This window comes from Nothoprocta perdicaria, unplaced genomic scaffold (genome assembly GCF_003342845.1).
Source record: "Nothoprocta perdicaria isolate Ctin4 unplaced genomic scaffold, notPer1 scaffold_65, whole genome shotgun sequence".
Lineage (NCBI taxonomy): Eukaryota > Metazoa > Chordata > Aves > Tinamiformes > Tinamidae > Nothoprocta > Nothoprocta perdicaria.
This window is the reverse complement of record NW_020455921.1, coordinates 2,222,073-2,243,958: the sequence shown is the minus strand read 5'-3', so window position 1 is coordinate 2,243,958 and position 21,886 is coordinate 2,222,073. Positions and strand designations below refer to the sequence as shown.

The window sequence follows — 21,886 nt, the reverse complement described above, 5'->3', positions numbered from 1 at the left end:
AATGCCACTAAGTGGTATAGCTCTGTTGGTATAGCATTTGCTAACAACAGGACTCCAATGAGGGTGTCTAAGATAAAATTATATAATGCATATATATATATATATGTATATATAAATGGGATGTGTCATTACTGCAGTGTGAAGCTATATTTGAAAATGATAACAAGAACAACTTTTTTTTTTTTTTTTTTGCATTTTACTATAGGAAAAACGTCTTTGATAGATGAAGCATTTTATGAAACCATCTTATCATATTAACGGCTAATTTGCACACCTAACATCAATTGCTGGTGCAATTAATTGTGGATGCAAATGAGAATTTTTAGCTGCATAATCACCTGATTGTACCCATAAATCAGAGATAGTAATTATGCGTGTAAATGCTCCTTACAGCCCGCAATTAATTTGGCCAGAATTGATAGGACAGGGGAAAAAGAAAACACATGAGGTAGAAATTTGCCCTGAAAAGGAAAAAAAAAACACATGAGGTAGAAATTTGGCCCCTACATGTAAGAAGAGAAAGTGTCTTCCTCCTCTGCCTCTTGTGCCTAGATTGGTAGAGCACTAACTAGACAAAGAGCAATGACTCCCTACTCCCCCATAACTCACTGCCAGTGTTTCACAATGAAGTGCAGTGAAAGAGGATATATTTCCATAAGGGTTCATTAATCATRATGCATTTGCCATGCACAACCACTCCACAGAGCAGGTAAAGAAACCCAGGGGACATTGCCTTGCCCAGCATGTCATTTTCATAATAGCAAAAGGTTTCTTTTTTTTTGCACAAATGCTGTAAAACTGACGTTGCAGATGGTTTTACTGGCAAAGCTAGAGCCTCGTGGCACAACTATCTGCAGCCAAAGCTGCTCCAGGTGTTTATAGCAGGGTTATGATAGCTCATTGAAAGGATGATGAAGATGGTGTCTGCCCCACTATATACAATGTTCACTTGTATGCTCCTTGGAGGAATGAATAAGAGAAAAAAAAAAAAAAAAAAAAGAGAAAAAAAAAAAAAAAAAAAGAGACAGAAAGAAAAGCAGAAGGATACCTGTCTCTGTGCTTACATTAGAGACATTGAGAGCAACTGAACTGACTGCGACTAGGAACCTGAAGGTCCAGTTACCAGAACTGCACAGAAAAAATATGTCTTTTCACCTCTGACATCTAGACCCATACATCAGACTATTTCATGGATAATGCCACTTTACCTAACTGTGAGGACACCAGGGACCTCTGTCATCTCACCATACTATTACCCATCTAGACCTTCTCAGGGTTTTCCATGAAAAGTAAAGTTGGTTTCTTCATCACTGTTTCCCTGTGGTCTCACTGTCTGAGTAGTTTATTGCTGCTTTGTTCCAGCATGTGACTTTAATAAAGTTCAAAGACACCTGATGGGATTTAATTTATGTTTTCCTTTTACATTGCAACAATGTGCATTGTCAAGAGAAATGCTGCAGACTCAGATCTGGCCTCTCAGCTATTTTTGTGTGTCCCCTCCTGATTTTGTTTGATGCATATTCCCRAGAAAAGCTATTGCTCTCCAGTGGTGTGTGTGCATCATCAGGTGGGATACAGGGATGGCAGTGTTTTTTCACTGAGGTATCTTCTGCCTGCCAGCCCAAAACTCTTCTTGCTGGCAGAAATTACAGCTCAACTTACAGCTGAACTGGAGAAGGATGAGCAGCTGAATGCAGCCCATTTACAAAGGTGCAGTGTGCTGGACTAGATATGAGAAGAGTTTGGGAACAAGGACTCATGAGAAGGAGGGTAAAATAGTGAAGCATTTCATCTTAACCAGTTGAAACAGTTAACAGTGGAAGTGGTTATAAATTAGTACAGCTTTTCCTGGATAGAAAATATATTCTCACTTTAAAAAAGTGCTATGAAAATACGTTTTACATATTTTAAAACATGGAAGGAAATGCTTTCAGGATGAGTGTGTGAGGGATGAAGAGATATCCAGGTCAGTTAGTAGCCCCAGAGGGCACTCTGGTAGGATGCACAGGCTACCAGAGATGATGCTTTGTGTTTTTTTGCATTACTCCCATCGTCTTATGGTTACAACTGTCAATAGCAGCAGCCTGTTGGACTCGTGGCTCCTGCCTCTACGCTCTGCTGCTCTTCCAGGGGAACTATGTTAGTGAGTCATTTCTAATCACCAAGGGAACTCACAGCTAGAGCTTCTCTTCTTCTAAAATAGAAACTTACAGCTAGATCTTCTCCTGTCCTAAAATAATCAGTCTTTCAGAAAAAGCACTTTATATGTGACAATATTTGAAACATGTTAATAAATTCATTAGACCCCTGGGTAAGCATAGCAGTGCCATACTAGGGCCCTGAGGTTGCAGTGCAGATCATCTTCCAAATCTGCATGGAGTCACACAGAAATGAGCCTCATTCTTTGCAAGTTCTGAGCAGAAGCCACTAGAGAACCAGTTGTTTTTCCCCATTACTTGAGCACACTCTAGGACGGGACCATATAATCAACTTATCTACATTACATGTCARTTTACAAAACTCTGTTTTTGAGAGGAATAGTATTTAACAAGTAAAACAATGCTAAGGCTTTCCAAACTGTTTTAAGCAAGTGCATCTTCAGTTTACTCCCAACACATTAACTATTAAAAGCTGCAATACAACATTCCCTGTAAATAAATGTTCATTATATTGAAGCATGTTGAGAAAATGTGAGMTCTGTTTGAGCAGCAGCAGTGCCTATAAAATATCTTTCTGCATTTTTATAACCCCTGTCTTTTATTTCTAGGTATTTCCATACCATATACTTGGGTATCCGGAGTCGACGGAGTGGAGAGAATGACAGATGGCGGTTTTATTGGAAAATGGTGTATGAGTATGCAGATGTGAGTATGCTGCATTTGCTAGCCACGTTTCTGGAAAGTGCACCACAGCTGGTCCTGCAGCTCTGTATTGTTGTACAGACTCGTACACTCCAGGCTCTCCAAGGTAGGGGTTCATTTAGTCTATTTGTTTTTTTATCATCCTAGGAAGATGTAATTTCTGTGCATACATATTTATCCTTTCAAACTGCTGTGCGCTTTGTATTGCTTGTATAAGAACAGATCTTGCCTGCCAGGTGCTATTAAGCTGTTAACAGTGACTCTGTCAAGAATGCCTGTTATTGGGCTTTATTTTTTATCGTTTCTGATTGGTCCTATGTTGTGGGTAGGATTTATAACATTTTGTTTTCTACACAGCCTTATRACAGAAGAGCTTTTCTGATTATCCACTGGGCCAGTGTGAAAACTGCACCATTCCAACTACTGCTGTTCTGTCTATGCTTCCTTCTGTGAATGCTCAAAACCCTTCAAACTCCAGCAGCAAGCCTCATGTGGTATTAAGTCAAACCAAAAAATGCCACAGGAGAAGACAGCAAATTTGCAAAGGAAATACCASTGTCAGTGTCAATGGAACATATATCCATCAGTTATCAGCTATAGCTACCCAAAATAACATATATCAGCTGCTGAGCCCTGCAAGAATACTTGCATGTTCAAGAGAAAATATGCCCTTCCCTTTTCTTCTTTTGATGCCACTTTTGCCTAGATCATAGCTTTCCTTTCTTCTAGCACCGTTTTCCTAGTGCAATGGGATGGTGTTATGGCTGCATGTGGGCAGGAATTATTGAAAAGTGATGAGAACTCAGGATCCAGCAGGCGACAGAGATGTCATGAGGAGAGGAGGGAAGGTAGAAGGGAGGGAAAGATGGAGAGAAAAGGAAAGGATAGAAGAGGAAAGAAAGGAGAGAAGGAAGGAAAGAAGGAAGAAAATGGAGAAGGAAGGAAAGAGGAAAAGAGGGAGGGACACGTAAAAATATGAGCTTATAAAACTGTATTTTTTTTCTGTCAGCATGAAAAATAAGCATTATTGCTCTGCCCTCAGTTCATAGRCTTGCCACTGTACGGGGTAAAAGTGTGTGACAAATCCTTGCTCCAAGAAGCTCTCAGTCTAGTTAACTTACTATGTGTAACATGCAGTGAGACTGATTAGGTGAAAAAAGAACTGGGCACAAGGTGGATAAATGTGTGAAGACCTTGATCCTGTGTGGTTTCCTGTGGATAAATCARGGACTTTTCATTTTCCTCCCCTTAGAACCGAAGTGTAATAAGGTCTGTCCTGTTTCCTGTGTGTTTTGGGTTTGTTTCTTTAGATCAAAAACTCTGTCACCTTGAGGGGAAAAGAAAGCCAAAGTTTCTGTTTTAATTAGTTGGTGCTCTGTATGGAGAAGGTTGTCTATGCACTTCCTACAGCTATTTCTCAAAGTGATGTTACTGCACACTAAGCTGTCCAAACTATTATCATTCAGAAGAAAGTATTATCATTCAAGAAGCTTTGGCCCTCCAGAAAAAGAGACTCCAGAGAGAAGTTTAAGAGGAGACATAGCCAGAATACTCTATGATCAGCTGTAATTTTGCTGCCTTCATAAACTATTAATACAGGAGGACTCTTGCCCTCATTTTTGTGCAATAATAGATCTATGAGAAATGTGATGGGTGAGTAGGCACTAAGTCTGTGATATACTCTGCAAACGATTGTTAATTAGAAAAAAAAAAAAAAGAAATATTTCAATTTAGAAGGCAAAGTTGGTTCCTGAAGCCTGCAATCCACTCTGTGAAATCTGTGTATCAGAAATCAGAAAGGGATGAAACTATAACTTTGCATTTCTGCAAAGAAGGCTGAAAACAGTAATTGATCCCCCCTTCCCCCATTTTCCTCCATCCTCCCAGGAGAAGAGGCCCCATTTGAAGAACTGGGGAAATTAAATAATGATCTAGCATTTTCATAAACAGCTGTAAAATTATATTCTCCTGGGTTAGTATCTTGCCAATAGTGAAAATAGTTTTCTCTGTACTCTGTGCTTTTTAAGTAAAAATAGTTAGAGATAATACATTGCACTGTAGGATGACAGATTTACTGCAAGGTTGCATAATTTCTCTCAATGGTTTCATGCTACAGTTGGGTGTTTAAAAAGCCTAGCTCTAAGCTTCAGCTAGCTGACCCTTCACTGAGCCTTTTACAGATTTCTAACAAAGATCAATAAAATACAGTTTTTAATTATTTTTCTTTGTTTGGCTTTTTTTCCTTTAGTTGTCTGTATAGGACAGAATTATCATGACAACTGAGTGCCAACATTTCTAATTTTGGTTCTTWAAAGCACACTTTCATCTCCAACCACAAATTTGGCACAGGGTTTGAATGACACTGGAAATGTGTTGGTCTATAAGCAGAGTATTTCTACTATCACATTATTGACGATCACAACAAAAGTTGTTAAATACTGTATTTGTAAACTTGCATATTTTCCATTCCAATGCATCAAAATAGTATCACTCCAACAAGAGAATGTGGTCATTGTGCCTGCAGATTACTAGGTTTAGTACGAGAGTTGCCACATCTGAATTATTGCTTTTTCTAGTCCCTAAACTCTGCTAATCAGGGGAGAAAKCACACAGACAAATCCTTACAAAGATGAAAAGAAATGCTGCACATTCTTAAAGATAGCAAAGCCTGCAAAAGCTTCTCTCTGAGTTTTACAAACACATCAGTTAGGACCATTTCAACTTTCACCTTCACAACTTCATTTCAACTTGCCCAGGAGATGCACCATAAGGATCATTTAGCACTAGCACTTGCCTAGACTCCCCAAATATGAATTAAAAAGTGAAATCCTTCTAGCAAGGATTGCTTCACTACGGCAAGACAGTATTTACACTGGATGTCATAAACAGAATGGAATGGTGGCCCTCTTTAGGCTTTGGTACCAAGAGAAATTTGAATATTGATGAAACTGTCCTAATTTCATGCTCATTATTTGAAAAGCTGGTCTCCTTAAGATCTCATCAAAACTGGTAGGAATTAGAGGAAATGATCTTCCTTATTTTGCCCTCAGCCAGTAGCCTGGTGTCTCCTAGAATGGAGTCCTGAAGTATATAATGCCAGACTACCTGGAACTTTGACAGCCTCCTCTTACTCATTTTATCTTCACCTCCTCTGCACTGATGGGCCTTTGTGTTTATAGAAATATCCCTCTCTAGCAGGCAGATGTATCTCCAAAAAGAAGTAATTTCTCAGTCTCTTCCTTGTGGTGTCTGTCTCCCTTCCTTCCTGTGCTCCATGGGGCAACCTTCCCATGGCAGCTTCTCTGGTGAGACAAGAGAGGCTCCAAATAATTGTGCTGCTTTTTTATTTTTCCTGTACCAACATATCCTATTTCAGGTGAGAAGTATGTTCAAAGAAACTGTGATGTAAGATGGCTGTCATGGCAAGACCTATCTAAGGGATTTCACACTCTTCCTTGGTCAGGTCTCCRGACATCCAATATAAAGACCACCTCTCACTATATTTTATCTACTGACTTGACATACTTTAGGACTGACAAATTGATGGATATACTTGGAAGGGCACATTGAAGGGCACCCCACTATGGGGTGATTCTACAATTCAACTTAAGCCAATCAAATTGCATGTTGACGGTAAAAATCTCTGAGTGGATCCCTGAAAGTCCTGACCAGCACTTCATCCAAGTCCTTGGACTTCACTCAAACAGTTTCCCATCCCTTGGGCCAGGGCTGCTGCTCGTGTGGCTGCACACTGAGCCATCTGGACACTTCTCTCTTCCCCTTTGCTAGCTTGGCAAAATCCCATTGGGATCCAAGCACACGTATGGTGATGCCATCGCCAGAGAGAGGGAATAGGGTCACAGGGTCGCAGATAGGGAAACCCAGGGCTATCAGTTCCTSTGACTCCTCATTTTGGACTTGCTCCATCAGACTGACAAACACCCCTTGGTCCCTTCATTTTACTTCTTTTTATTCCTTTCATCATGCCATTTGATTTCAGAAAGACCTCCTTTCTTAAAACTGGCGAAGGCAAGCAAATAAAGAAGCSTGCTGATGATCTGTCTGGGAGCAGAGCCTATATGTTAGCATAAGCCACTGTTATCTTTCTCAAGGGCATGGTGCTCTAGCTGTTCCTAGATGAGCAGATAGACAGGATTACTCCCTGGATTTCCCACACATTTCATTATTTATATTGCAGTAATTAACACATTGTTTAAATTATAAATTAGCTTCTCATTACTGTTTACTGCATATTATGTTGGCTAGTCGGCACTTGAAGTTTTTTCCCCCATCAGCCTCTGGGGAGGAAGAGGGTTCTKTCTTCTCCATATAGTCTGTTAATCAAAGTCTCTATCAAACTTTAATCAAAGTCTAGTCAAAGTTTATATCTTATAAAAGCACATTTCTTAATAAAGACTGACAGTAGTGCAGAAGCAAAATGAGAAATCCAGAACAATTTATAAATTCATCATTTCACTGAAGTTACCATATTTCAAATAGGAGCCTTTGAATCTGTTGACACTGTGTTGTCATGGGATTTTGTTAGCCAACCCTTCTCCTATTTTCTACCAGCTCTGTTTGAAACTCCACCATGTTTGTATGCTGACGCTGAAGCCAGTGAGCTTAAATTCACAGTCCTGCAAAGAACTGCTCTCCAGTTCTTCCAGTCCAAACCTATTGCCATTCATGCCTGAGCTGAACAAGTATTTCCAAGACTTACTAGTGGTTTATGACAAGGCTGATAGGTCCTAACTATATGTGGTAGAAGGAGATTATGTATTAGCCAGTTCATTATAAATTCCTCTGGCAAGACTCACCCTCATGCAACAGGAATTAAAACTCTTTTTTATATCAAAATAATAAATGAAAGCCATTTAAGTCTTTACTGCTTTTTGCAAGGATAGTGCTATGCTTTGCATGGCTGCTCCTTTTTGTGACCTTCACAGCAATTTTAGATTGCACTGTAAAATGTTGTGTACATTTGCAGTATTCTTTAAATAAGGAAGTATTCTGATTTAAAATCTATAGAATTCAGTGTATATTTGTATGGAAATAAGGTGCAGCACTTGAGTCCTGGGCAAGTTGCCATTGCTTTTCTCTGTGCTGTCAATGATGTTCTGCACTGCTRCAACAAGCACCCAGCCTTTCCAGAGAGAAAGAAAAGCAGAGGAAGCAGCATTCCCTGAATCTCCCTGCAACTTGGTAAGATAGATTTTCAGTGGCGAGGTTTAACAAATATGGTATACTGTGGAATAAATGTCATCTGGAAAGGGCTTAAACTGATCTACATGACCCCTTTGCAAATCTTAGATGTTATCTTGCACTCGTTAGGATAAACCTATCATATTACCTCATCCTTGCTTCTGAGGAGGGGGCTTTCTGAAGGCAATTATGTTATATTGCCCAGTCCATAATCTGTTTAGAATCTTAAAGCTACTTATAGTCTTTGTCCTAGTTCACCTACTGGAAGAGCAGTTCCCTAACTGATGGAAACCTTCCTCTGCTTACCCACATTTTTAATTTCATCAGCAACCTGTTCCTGCTTTATCTTGCACTATCCTTGTTTTTACACTTGTTCCCTAAAGAAATGATGCCTATGTGACTGTACAGTCCATTTTTGATCTTCAGTCCTCAGTTTTAGCAGCTTCTTAATCACTGGATTATTTCAAACGTAAAAGGAGACATCCCAAAGATGATTACAAGAAATGGGAGACTCCACAAAGGGAAAAGCAGGTAGACTTCAGCCATTATTCATTTTGTTGAACACCAGCCACCAGACAATTCAAGCCCGCACCACTCCAGACAACCCCTTGCACTGCTGTCCCCTGCCCAGTAGGACTACTGTGATGAACAGGGGGAATTAGGGGATAAAATAAATAATCAATTATAAAGTAAGAGTCATTTGTCCTTGCTGCTTCTTCGCATCTCATGAGAGGTTCTGCATCTTCTTGATTTTCTTCATAGATATAGACTTTCATAGACTTTCTGTTCATCAATTCCAGTCAAAATCCATCTTTGTTGACTAGAGATTTCCCAGACTGTATGGAGTAAGTGAATGTATCAGAGCTCGATATACCTTGCTGGTTAATTATATGTGTGGTAAACACCATTAATCGTGGTACTTTTTCCTTCCTGAAAGACAGTAGTTTCATTCTTTTCTTATTTCATAAGGCTCTCTCATAAAAGAAGAGGAATCTATCTATGGAAGATTAAGAAAATAAAAAATCCACAGTGTAGTAAAGCAGAGGATACTGTGAGACTTGTCAAAATTAAATGAAGGAAAATTTTCATCACCCTGTAAGCTAAATGGCAAGTTTTGGAGGGAACCCCTTTAAGAAGAGCCTTTGAGCACATCTCCTAAGGGCCTGGCTAGGCCTCAAATCTTTAATAGCTGAGCCCATAAGAGTACCTGTGCTTGTAAAATTATCGTTATATTATAGGGCATATACTTGCATGAGTAGTCCAATATCACACTTAAGCTTCTCTTATTCCTTTATAGGATACTCTGCCTTTGACAGACATGTGTCAAAGCTTCAAAGCCCAACATTCTTCTAGGTCCTGCATAACCTCCCTGTCCCCTCCTCCTCCTCCTCCCAAGAGCTTAGGAGCATTTTATAATTATCYTATTGCTTATAATGAATACACATCAGAGTGTAACTTAAAAACAACATCACTAACTTTATTAGAACACATAATAAACACGTAATAAATTACCTTAAAAAGGGACATTGCAGGACATGGCAGCTTATCATGGCTAACTGCTGGAAACCTGTGTTTCCCTACTGCTAGCACAAGCAATGCTGTTTCTTTTTCCCCCTTGCGAGGGAAAAAATCTTCCTCCGTAGGACTGTACTGTAGAAACACGAGCTGGTTCCATCGTGGATGTGACATCAACAAGATGACCATGCTGTGGTGGGRCTGGGTTGTTGTTTTTCACCTCTTGGGAGGTTTCTTTTTCGCACAGCACCTCAATATACTTCTTCCTGTCAGGTTGTAACAGTCCCGCTGTCTTTTTTGGTGTAAATAGTAAGCAGCAAGTCAGTAATATGGATTCGGAAAAACCCTCATTTTTGAGAGCTTTCATAAGTCTTCATCTGAGATATCCTTCAAATACGTTTCATAGTTGAAGGGGATGTTCACAAGCTCATTGCCTGTCGGAGCAGGGCCCGTCTCTCGAGCCACTGTCTCACCTGGRTTCTCGGGAGAGTCCTGTGCTGCTGAAGCAGACATGGATGTACCTCTAGACCATCCTCAGCCCTTTCAAGAGAGCTGCAGCTGGGCTGCTGACCCTCATCCCCAAGGGAGAGGGGTGCCGGTGCGGGCACTGGCTGCGGCTTTGGGGCATGTTTTTGGGGCATGAGTCATCAGTGCAGTGGCTTTGTGACATGTCATCCCTGAGGAATGGCATGTCTAGTGGGATGGAGATTGCTACCAGCCCCAGGAAATGCTCTGTGACCAAAGGCACCTGTATCAATTCTGAAACACCAGCTCTCTGCTGTGTTTTGTTTCCAAAGGCCAGTCCACCTCCCTGCTGAAGGACTAAAAGTTACATCTGGCAATTTCTAAGGGACTGCATTACCTTCCATGCAGGGCATTCCATTGACTGAAATAAATTCTATATCAAACCCATAGCTTCCAGCTAGAGAGAAAACACTGTGGGTAAGAACTGGAAGGGAAACAGGGACTGCTGCTTCTTGGAGGCCACTCAGGCACCTCAGTGAGTGCTCTGGAAAGASAGTAGGACTGAAGCACAGGAAAGCACCTCTTCTTTAGCTAAGCTTTTGCTAACACAGGACGCAATAGCTGAGAAGATGCAGTTGAATTCCACTTGGGCCTTCARTAATGCTGGTGTTCTCACTTCTGTAATTACTCCATCAGTTATTCACTACAGTTACGGATTGTCGTTACGGCAAGATTAAAGTTAGGGCAGGTTTGCAGGGCCACATACCTTCCTTTTGCTCTTTTTAGGCACTAATTACAGTCAGGCGAGTGAAAGGAGGAAGCCTGATTGAGGTCTTAGTATGTGCAAGCATTTTGGCTCATGCAAATAAAATCCATCCCTCCAGTTTGGTACAATACTATCTGTGCAGTCTGTCAGTGCGTCCTTCTGGGTGATGTCTGGGTAAGGGACATAGGACATTGGCTCACTGTGCAACAGGGTCATCCAGCCATACTGAATGGCAACAATTGGGCAACAAAGTGCTCCAGAAATATTCTGGGAAGTAGTTTTCAAACCTATGTAACTTAGTTGTTTTGATTTCTTCTCACAGTCATTTAAAAATTGTCTTCCTTGGGTTAGTCTTTTGGAAAAGACCCTTGGAGACCTTCTAGCTCCTCTTAAAATGGCTGGAGGAAGTGGACAGAGGCTTTATCACTTTGGAGCAGAGAGAGGACTGGAATCTGCTCTCACTAGAGCACTCCTGCTGAACAGGACTGTTATGCACCTSTGCACTGTGTCATTTCTCTGATTAGAGAATGGAAGTGAAAGTGGAGAAGTACAAGCAAGATCAGAGTTCCAAAAATGACTTGACTCTCATTGTATGATCTATTTCTAAGGGGTCTCTGCATGAGTGCAAGCTGCATTGCTGCCCGGTCTAAGTGAATCTATCTTGTCTTTGATGCAAGGGCATATGCAAACCTATATGATAAATTGCTAGCTGAGATGGGCCCTGAACCCAAGTCTTCAGCTATGTGCTGCATGGACCAGTTTGCTCCAGGATCTGTTGGTGAAATCTGGAAATGTTCCATCTCCGCTGATGTTTGCCTTCCCTTCCTTTCAGAAGATAGGGACAAACTGCTAACATTTTGCTAGGAGCATTTTAAAAGCCAAAGAGATGTAGTGTTTAGTCTGTGCAGAGAGTTTGGGTTCAAGGAAACAGACAGGCTTGAGACCAAAGCTGGGGATGGAACATTTGAATAATTGAGAACCCAGGAAGGGGAAAATCTTGCCTGAATTGAGAAAATTCAAGGGAGGCTAAAATCATCAATGGATGTGGCAGCAGTGTTGCATGGACATAATTACTTTCTATCCCCCTTCTGCTGGGAATAACCTTATCTTGCCTACAAAACTTTTGTCTGAAGGGGAGGAGAGGAAACTAAAGCAAAGGATGTCTTTCTGACGGCTATTGGAATGAGAGATTTGGGCAAAGGGAGGGCAGAACGGTGCCSATTTTGTTGTCATCTCCATGCTGGAAGCTCCTGCTGTTATTGGAGAAGGGGGTGGTGGCAGGGGGATGAAGAAGGCCCCCTGACCCACACAGACTTGGCTGCCTGAAATAAAGCTTCAGGGCTGCAGAATAAAGAGGCCTCGTAATTAGCTCTTTTCACTGTTTTAAGCTCTTCTTTGGATAGTATTCCCAGTGCCTTGACTGATAGCAACTGTTACAGCCATTTTTGGTACTGGAATGGACATATCCTTTCAGGCTGTAGCGATGTACCCTAGTCGTGCCAGCTCTGAGCCTGGCCTCTGCCTGGGTAACATGTCTCCTGCCCTCTTATCCAAACCACTGCCGAACAKCTGGTGCCCTTACTGGTTGAAAAGCTAGGGGTGCCATGAGCAAGCTTGAATTATTGATGTCCGTTTCCTTCTGTGCGGCTGGCTCAGCCTAGCCAGAATCCCTGTTAGACTCTGCAGCTGGGCCGGCTTGCCAGGACACTGGGACAGACTGTGATGGCTTGGAAACAAGGTCCAGGAGAATGAATATGTTACCATAAAGCAATCATTACCAAGTCATTAACAGCAAAGCCCACAAGAGTGCCTGTGCCTGGGCCGTGTGAGGAAGAACTTCTTTCCTGTGAGGGTGACAGAGCCMTGGCACAGGCTGCCCAGGGAGGCTGTGGAGTCTCCTTCTCTGGAGATCTTCCAAACCCGCCTGGATACCACCCTGTGCCCCGTGCTCTGGGTGTCCCTGCTGGAGCAGGGGGTTAGACTAGGTGATCTCCAGAGGTCCCTTCCAACCTCAACCCATCTGTGATTCTGTGAGTATTCCAGATTACATTTCAGCAGTGCTCTCATATTTCTAGCGGCAATATGTCACTAAGTATTGCCTAGGATTGTAATTCTCCTTGGACCCAAACACCTCATTAGTTAACCCTGGTTACTTCATGRTATTTTAAAACAGGCTTTCCTGTCATCTCATGTCACTCTGATGTGGTCTCAGTTACATTAACAATTTTTATTAACAGCTAAATACAAGTAATGAAATTCCATATCATTCATATTTTTCCAGCCTCCAAAGTACTCCTGTCTTTCCCAAATGTCACTGTCTTCTTCTGTATTGATAAAGTCTTGCAAAAACTTATTCCTACGTTACTTTTAAAGCAAAGTCACAAACCAAAATTGGTTCCAAGAGCAATCGATATTGAATGACTTTTCTAGTAACCCAGCTCCAGCCCAAAAGCATGTCAATGCACTCCTGCAGCATCTTTCTTTAAATTATTTACCAGCCCTAGTTGTCTTTTGCTAATCTCAAGCTTTACCAGTACCGTTACCAAAGTAATCACTGTTCTACAAAAGTTTTGACAGACTAGATTTACTCATTTCATTTGTTGAGGAAAGTAGTTAACAGAAAAAATATATAAATATATATCAACTTAGTCTGTACTATACAGCTCTCTTGTGATCTGCTTGTTGCAAATTTATTTTACTTTTTATCATGTTCTCTCCTCATCCTCAGTTCATTCTACCTGCTTTCTATTTTCACCGAGAATTGGTTGCTCTAAAGCCTTGTATTCCATTGAGGCCCATATTATAATACTGTTTTAGCTAGGTATTTGTATAATTCACCATATTTCCTATTTTCCAGTTATTGGTACCAGCTTAGAGTAGAGCTATTTAAGGTGCTTGTTGTCAGAAGCCAAATTTCCTGTGCCAGCTCTTTTGGCATCCTGGAGTAGAAGTTATCTAGTTCCACTATGTGAAAACATTATCATAGTTTTGTTTCCTGTGATAAGGTAGATTTTTTGGCTGTTCTCACTTCCTTAGCTGGCTCTGTCTTTCATCCATTGTTTCAAACTATTCACTGGCTGGATTAGATGCTTTCTAAAGGTCCCTTCCAACCTCAAGGATTCTATGATTCTATGACTTGCATTTATTTGAGAAGGTCTAATTTCTCTTGATTTTCAGCAAYACTCTGTTTTTACACACTGCTTAGCCTATGAGGCACAATTTTTATTGTTCATCATCCTTTTTTTCCATTTCTTCTAGGCATCATTTTGGAAGTGAGCTTGCATATAGCTAGCCTTGGAGTCCCATTTCAGAAGTTTGTCTCTTTGCATAGTTTAAAACTACTGTAATTCTGAAAGAAGCATCTTTACTTTCTACCAGAGATGCCAATTGTCACACACCAGAATATCTGGTCTGCTTTATTATTAGTAGCATTTGTTCTCCAATCTACATCTGAGAAATTGAAGTCTACCATAGTGAGACAGTTCTCAACAGATTTTTTCCCCATAATCATGATTTAAACAACTCTATCCATATCCAAATTCAACTGTAGAAGCCTACAGCAGACGCTTAACAACTACACAGTATCTTTCCCCACAGTCATTTTGTATACAAACAGAATCTGTTTTGTCAGAGATCCTTTCCTGAATCTTCAGTTGTCATTCCACTAACACACACCACTTTTGCCATTATTTTCATAATTTCGTGTGGAACACCAACCTGGTACCTATATCTGAGCAGTGATTGTAAGTACATGATGCCTCTGTTACCCTATAGCATTGTAAATCCTGCATCCATGACTTTATTTCCTCTGGGTCTTTTTTGCCTACAGCAGTTTGCAAAAGCAGTTCTTGATTCTTGCATTAACAAGTGTCAGTGTTCCACACATCCCTATCCTCTCACTAAGTTTATCGTGCACCAAACCACAACTTTCATGAATTATAACTTTTTTTCCACCTACATTCTTCCTCAGTATATTGATTCAATTGATGGCCCCAAGACAACTGTTATTTTTTTGTGCACATATCTATAGATATCTATAGCAAAAGGAAGACAATGTATACCATGGTAGTACTGTCATGGAGATAGGATGTTGGCGAGATGTTTCTCTGCATATCAGTAGCAACTCCAGTGTACATAAAGGCAAACAGAAAATAAATTAGTGACAATTTTTTCTTCTTTCTGTTAATATATATAAATATAGAAAACTCACTTCATCCATCAGGAACAACAGGAACAATAATGGAATGGTCTTCCTTTTTCTTTTTCCCAAATAATAATTACTGAGAATGTTCTTATTTTACTGAATTTTTGCCTATATCATTGTCCCAGGTAGTCTATTTAGTTCATATTAAATGATTATGAAAATACCACAGGATCACATGACACTACATTTTATCAGCATCATTTTGTGGGGAAAAAAAGTAGGAAATGCTTTTTGTGGAGCTTTGCTCACCTTGCTTATTTTTTTTTTGCCATTCATTACATTATACAAAAAATGATGAATATGCTGGTCTTTCTGAATTAAAGGAATTGAGGCTTCGTAACACCACTATGAAGTCTGCACATGTCATTTTAATAGAAAAAAAAGTCTTTAAAAATAGTGTTAGGAAGATTTAATATACACTTTACTACTACTCTTTTTTTGCCCTTCTGGCCCTATTAGATATCCTAGCTAAATTTGCATCAATAGATATCTCCAATTAAGWTTCAAAATACTTTATTAAAAGGCTTCAATAAATCAACTGATTTCCAAAGATTTAGTTGGGAGTCTTCTTCACTAAATTTCAGAAAATCTTTTCACACATTTAAATGTATGAGCCCAGCTTTAGTCCCATATTTTGCAGTGTGTTAAAAATATTATGCAGATCAAAAAGGAAAGAAGGAATTGAATGTCTTTATATTTTTTGTACATATTTATATCATTTAAGATTGCCTTCTCATAGCTTTTTTTCATTAAGTTTGCCCTAGTGCAAAGCTGATAATCTCACCTGTAAATACTAAAATTCTCCTTTTTCCATCTTTTATAGATTGAGAGATTTTTTTAACTTTTCACTGAATCATAGAACAATTCAGTGACAGTTTAGCAAAAAAAAAAAAAAAAAAAAAAAACCACTTGCAGATGGTCTCTGGGTTTTTAATTTTAATGGTGACTCCCTAAAATTGCTAAGATATATATGCTAGTAGAGACAACTCCAGAGACTAAACAGTGCGTTTAGTTCCTCTGAAAATGATACGTTGCCTACACACTGAGTTTTATTTTTTTGGGAATGTCATAAAGTTAGTGGCATATATTTCTGCTCCTTTYATGTTATGCTAAAAGGACTTTTGCCATGCAACAATTCCTGGTTTCGTGCTTGGGGTTATTATTTTTTTCTATGACTTGTACATAGAAAAAAAATTCTTGTTCATGGGTGAGAAGAAAAGGTGATACATGCTTGGCACAAAAAATGCTTGTTTGTGTCTAATATAGCAGTGAGAATTTTCAGTCGTGATTGTTTCTTTCCCAAACACTGCACAACACTGCAAAGATCAGAGTTAATTTGAATTATTTGTCATGTACCAGCCCTTAAAGCTTCAGTCAGRGAGCTAATAAATGCATCCAGCTATACTTAGAATACATAGACCTGAAATTTTGTCAACTATTTKCCATGTTGCTCAAAGTTATTCCTCCCCTTTATTGATCTTGTGCCTTTTGGCCTTTTTGCAAAATTCTTATTTCCTAAATTTACAAAAAGAGTAATGTGTTTTGCTGAGTGATTGTAGCTGCAAAATTCCAGATCAAAGTGGGAGTACATGTATTAAAATATATCTTGTATGAAGTTTAGGCTTAGTCATATAACATATATAATAAAAGWAGTAAAGTCATCTACGGAAATTAGTATCTATAACTTATAGGCATTCATGCTTTTCTTTTCTGCGTTTACCAAGAGAATATTAGATGGTGAATATAAACAAGAGCCGTTGCATACCTGTTTTATGCTCAGAGGTCAGCAAATAGTATGAATACCCTGTGCAAAACCGAGACCCAAACTCAAGTCTGGGTCAAGCCTGGCACRGGAGGAAGCCGCTGTGAGGACCCTCTTGTAGGAGTCAGGGCAAATACTCCCATGAATATCAACTGGGATTTTACAAAACTCATGCTTTGCAGAAAGATACTAGTATCTGTCTTTTGGGTTAGGCTTACAATTCCACATATACTAATGGAGATAAAAAACTATTAAACAATTTACATTTTTGGGTTTTTTTTAATTTGTTTCTCTAATTCAATTATAGTAGCAATAAGTTTCAAATCCTATTTTTCTTTGTTTTCCTTAGGAATATTTTTTTTTTTTTTTTGTGATGTGTTAATTAATAAAGTGGTAAGCTAAATTCTGTTCTCTCCTATAGTGAATAATTTGAAAGAAATATTACTTTTGTTTTCATTTTTTCTTGTACCACAGCAGTAGGGAGAATTTGTAGTTTCAGTCTTGATTAAGGCATTTACCACATCCTTTGTGCATGAGTGGCCAGAACACTATAGTGAGTTAAATGGCCTGGGCAGGGAGAATGTCCTGATAGGAGGACAGTGCATCACTATGGATCTCAGTCCGTTACATGTAACAGTCGCTGCATTCACATGCTCTTTACCACCTTGCAGACATCTCRAGGTGCAGAGGAATCCTTTCATTCTCACATAATTGAGTCAAAAGCATGAAATAAATCCACTGAGGGAGGCTGCTGCCGCATCCCCTGCAGAGGGGACAGTTGAAGGGCTCATGAAAAACTTCCTAAGTCACTTCAGCTTTAAGCCTGCAAACCAAAATGCACTAGCCCCAACCTGAGCTTATTGTGATGGGTCCTGCTAAGATATGTGAGAGCTTGGGAGCTGCTCTGGGATCTGTGTTGCTGTTCCTGGCGCAGGGGAAGGCTCCTGCCCAGAGCTAAAGCATCTGCAGGCTGTTTTCAGGTTTTAGCAAGTGCCTTCAAGGCTTTTATATTCTTTGTATAGCCCTGTAGAGTAGTGCACCAAGAGATTCATGGTGACTGGGAAGTTGGGACAAGACAGATGGGAAAGGGCTGTTCATGCCCCAGTTGGCTGAGTTTCAACTTTCCCTGGTCTCTTGCAACACAAAAAGGCTTTCCGAGCTCCTTTTGAACCTCCAGATTGGTCCCTCCTGGTAATGAAACTTATTAAGGAAGATGCCTCAAAGCCATCAAAACCTGAGTGCTAGTGATATTCTTGATCCTGACCATTTGGGTATGCCTGCGTTTAGTCACCGCAGGCTTGTCGCCGCTATTACTTAGAGCGCAAAACTTTCCTGTCCCAAGGAACTGCTTTTTTTTTTTTTTTTTAATCTGGATTTGCTCAGAAGAAGGCAGAAATTCTGCTGCATGAGTCCAATGCAACCGTAGCCTGATAACAGCTTCCCCTAGTCTTCTTCTGAGAGCCTCTGAAGCCCCAGCAGGTCCCACAGGCACACTATGAGCCCAGGACCCTCAGCTAAGGGTTTTCAGTCAGGTTTTTACACCTCCAACCGAAACAGACATTAAATAATTCTCAGTAAAAAGTGATTTTTCCAGATGGTTATTATTTTATACCCTTTCTTTGGCATTTCCTTTAGAAAGCATTCTTTCCATTCATATAGAGCTGTTTTGTTTAAAAGAGCTGTCCCAGAAATGCCTGAAAGTGTCTCAAATGGTGATTAAATAGGAATGAAACAAAGATACAATCATCTCCTCAAGAATAAAGTGTTTCCTACTTTGTAACATTGTTTTTCCCAAACTTTGACTTCCCATTCCCCAAATATATGCATAGCAGCAGAGCTGGGAAAGCATTGCATAGTATAGTAATACTTCCAGCTGACTTCTTTCCCACACCTGGCTTGGGGTGGTAATTCCARCTACTTCAAGGCCATTCCTTTGGATTTCCAAGGGTGTAAGCAAGGGGTGGATCAGGCCATGGGCTTCACAACAGCTCTGCAGGGCTCTTGGAGCCAGATGGGAGCTCTGAGCGGAGCATAATGGGTAGCAATTGAACTGATATTTTAAGCTAACAAATGTTTAGATCAGAGAGGCTCACAACACAGACGCTTACAATGCAGGGCTGATTGCAGTACGGCAGAAGCGGCTAAATGCCGTAATGGGGAAGATGGTGTCAGCATTTCAGCTCTAAATTTCAATTCTCAATGACTTCAAGCAGCTGTGAAAATTCACTTTTAGCTGAGGCTTGAACAAGCACATGGGCAAAGGCCCAGAGCATTTTAAAGAGGGATCCCATTTCACCTCTGAATGAAAGGCCTCCCAGTGTGAAAAAAAGCTCAGATATAAGAGGCTAGTAAAATCTGATTCCTTGCAGAAAGGGTCCTGCTTTTCCCTCCTGTAGCTGAGACAGAAGAGTGGCAATGCAGATGAGCAAGGCTCAAAGAAAGCTCTCCAGGACAGATGAGCTGGATGTAGTGCACGGAGCAGCAAATGATCTCCAGAAAAGCACATCAGCTCTACTCCACCTAGCATGAAAGCTACAGAGCTGCAAATAAATTGAAAAGTGGCAAAGTCAAAATTGTGTACCCTTATTATCCATAATAACATTCAGAATTATGACAGCAAACACTTAAAATACAGCAATTCTGGAAGTATTCACATTCCTGCATTTTTCCTCGTAATGAATTCCAAATTTCCTCATAATAAAAAGACTCTTCATGGCAGGTTTTATTCCTGAACCCTTTTTTTTTTTTTTTTTTTTTTTTTTTTTTTTTTGAATTTCTTATACCACTCACTGAAGTGTCCTACAACACAGTTATTATAACATTACTGCAAGTCCAGTGATGCTGACTTGTCTTACAATCATCCGCTCCTACATTTGGGAAACTTTTCTGCAAGTTCATTATACAGCTTTAAAACAAATTAGACAGATCACTGCACATAGAGAGGTCAAGAGTAGAATTGCAAGATATTGTAGAGCACGTTTGGACAAATATCTTCAGTGTTTTGCAGAACCAATTCCTCAACTTACATAAGTATATAGTTAGAGACTTTCACACATTTTTCTGCATTAAAGCTGATGTTAGCATGAAATAAAGTACCCTGCATGGCAAGACTATGGGAAGCTGGTTCTCAGATCCAAAATTCATGCTCCCAGGAAGAGATACTTTGCCAAATGCAATTTAGAAAGAAAGATTTAGCATCTGGGAGAAGCTGGAATGTAAAGATGAGAACACAAGTTTTTTACATGCCTTCTCTGAGATACTATTTCTGCCTCTTCCAGTAACACGTTAATAACTCTCTAGCCTTATTTTGACAAACATTTGAAAATGCGTACCTTAAGTTAAGGGAACCAAAGTTAAACATGTAAATAGGAAATCTGATTTGCAAATGGATAAGCGCTTGTAACTTTTTAAAAAATGTACACTTCTGTGATTTATTAATATTTTATGACCACACAGGAATTGTCTAAATCCTTGTTAACTCAAATTACAAGTTGTCCCATCAGAGAACTGAAATTACACAAGCTTGAAAGCCACAAAAATCTTTATAATTTTTTTCTGATATCTTGTGAAATCATGAATATCTTGTAATCTTGTGAACATCAACAAGTCAGTTATAAAGCTTCTTGTAACTTACAATGCTACCTTAAGTGCCATAAAATCATTACTGGATTTCCTTCCTTCCTTCCTTCCTTCCTTCCTTCCTTCCTTCCTTCCTTCCTTCCTTCCTTCCTTCCTTCCTTCCTTCCTTCCTTCCTTCCTTCCTTCCTTCCTTCCTTCCTTCCTTCCTTCCTTCCTTCCTTCCTTCCTTCCCTCTCTTTCTCTCTCTTTTGTATCTTTTAAAACTAGACCTCTCTGGAACACAATTAGATTCTCCATCATTTTTAAGGGTTTTTTTTTTTTTTTATAGATGTCTCATTCTCATCAGATTATTAATCTACATATAGGTAGGTCTAAGCATTTACTATCTGACAGACAGCCATTAGAGATAAAGTCTTTCCTTAAGGATAGTATTAACTAATTAATTTTTGGTTTTGATTGCTTCCCTCGTTTTTGCCTGGGTGTGACCCTGTGCCATGTGCTCTAGGTGTTCCTGCTTGAGCAGGGGGTTTGAACTAGAGTTTGAACTAGACGATCTCTAGAGGTCCCTTCCAACCTCAACCATTCTGTCATTCTATCACATATATATATAACACATATGTTATATATATATATAACATATATATATATAAACATATATAAAAATTCATTAGCAGCTCACCAGTGACTGCTATTTTTTTTTCACGATGAATATTTGATGGTGGTTCCAGTTAAGCACTGCTCCCAAACATCCATTCTCTGCTTTATTAATCTACAGTGGAAATCCTATTTCCTCCTCTTTTCTATCCAGCCAACCTTCTCCCTCCTGAACACACTTTATCCTTTCCTGCCTTTTGCTTGTATTAAAGGCAGAGTCATAAATTTTAATGGGAGGTGACTTTTTCAACCAGTATTTCTATTGTCAAAAACAGATGCTTTAGCTGCTGAGTGTCTTTGTATATAATCATTGTATATGATAATTAAAATATATTGAGCCCTCTAAAGCCATTACACTGGCTATAAGGCTATTCACAGTGCATTTTTATCATGATCTGTCTAATACTAAAAGGAACATAGGATATCATTCCACAAGGAAGCTATTTGAATGTCTCCTGCAGTAAAACACAAATAAACAGGAGAAACAACAGTATGCAACAAAAATTGCGGGGAGACGAGGGAGGGAGGAGGAGGGAGGAAACAAAAATAAAAGATACTTCGTGTAAATGTAGCCAAAGTGAGGGAAGAATAAGCCAGATGCCCAGAGTGGTACATGTATTTATCGGTGCAGAGATTCAGGATTGCAATTAGACATTTCTAGTTAAGTAGAAATTAAATCTGTGCTATTCTCTAGCTAAGGGATGAGAATTTTGTCCCTTTCTCCTTTCCTAGCCTGTGCCTTTTCTACCTCCTGCACGTGGTATCAGGTTGCAGGAACATGAGTCAGTGAGTATTCCAGTGCTCTAAGTGCCCCATGGATGGACATATGACCAAAGTGCTAGTAAGAGAGAATACCTGCTTCATTTTAGTTTGGTTTA

General features: G+C 39.7%; 1 protein-coding gene across 1 annotated transcript in view; it reads left to right on the top strand.

The window, feature by feature from the left end:
* XKR4 (XK related 4) overlaps positions 1 to 21,886 on the top strand; it is a 211,855-nt gene that overhangs the window by 132,293 nt on the left and 57,676 nt on the right. The window contains exon 2 of the mRNA XM_026050100.1: positions 2,768 to 2,967. Coding sequence (XP_025905885.1) covers positions 2,768 to 2,967 — 200 coding nt within the window. The remainder of the gene's footprint in view (positions 1 to 2,767; positions 2,968 to 21,886) is intronic.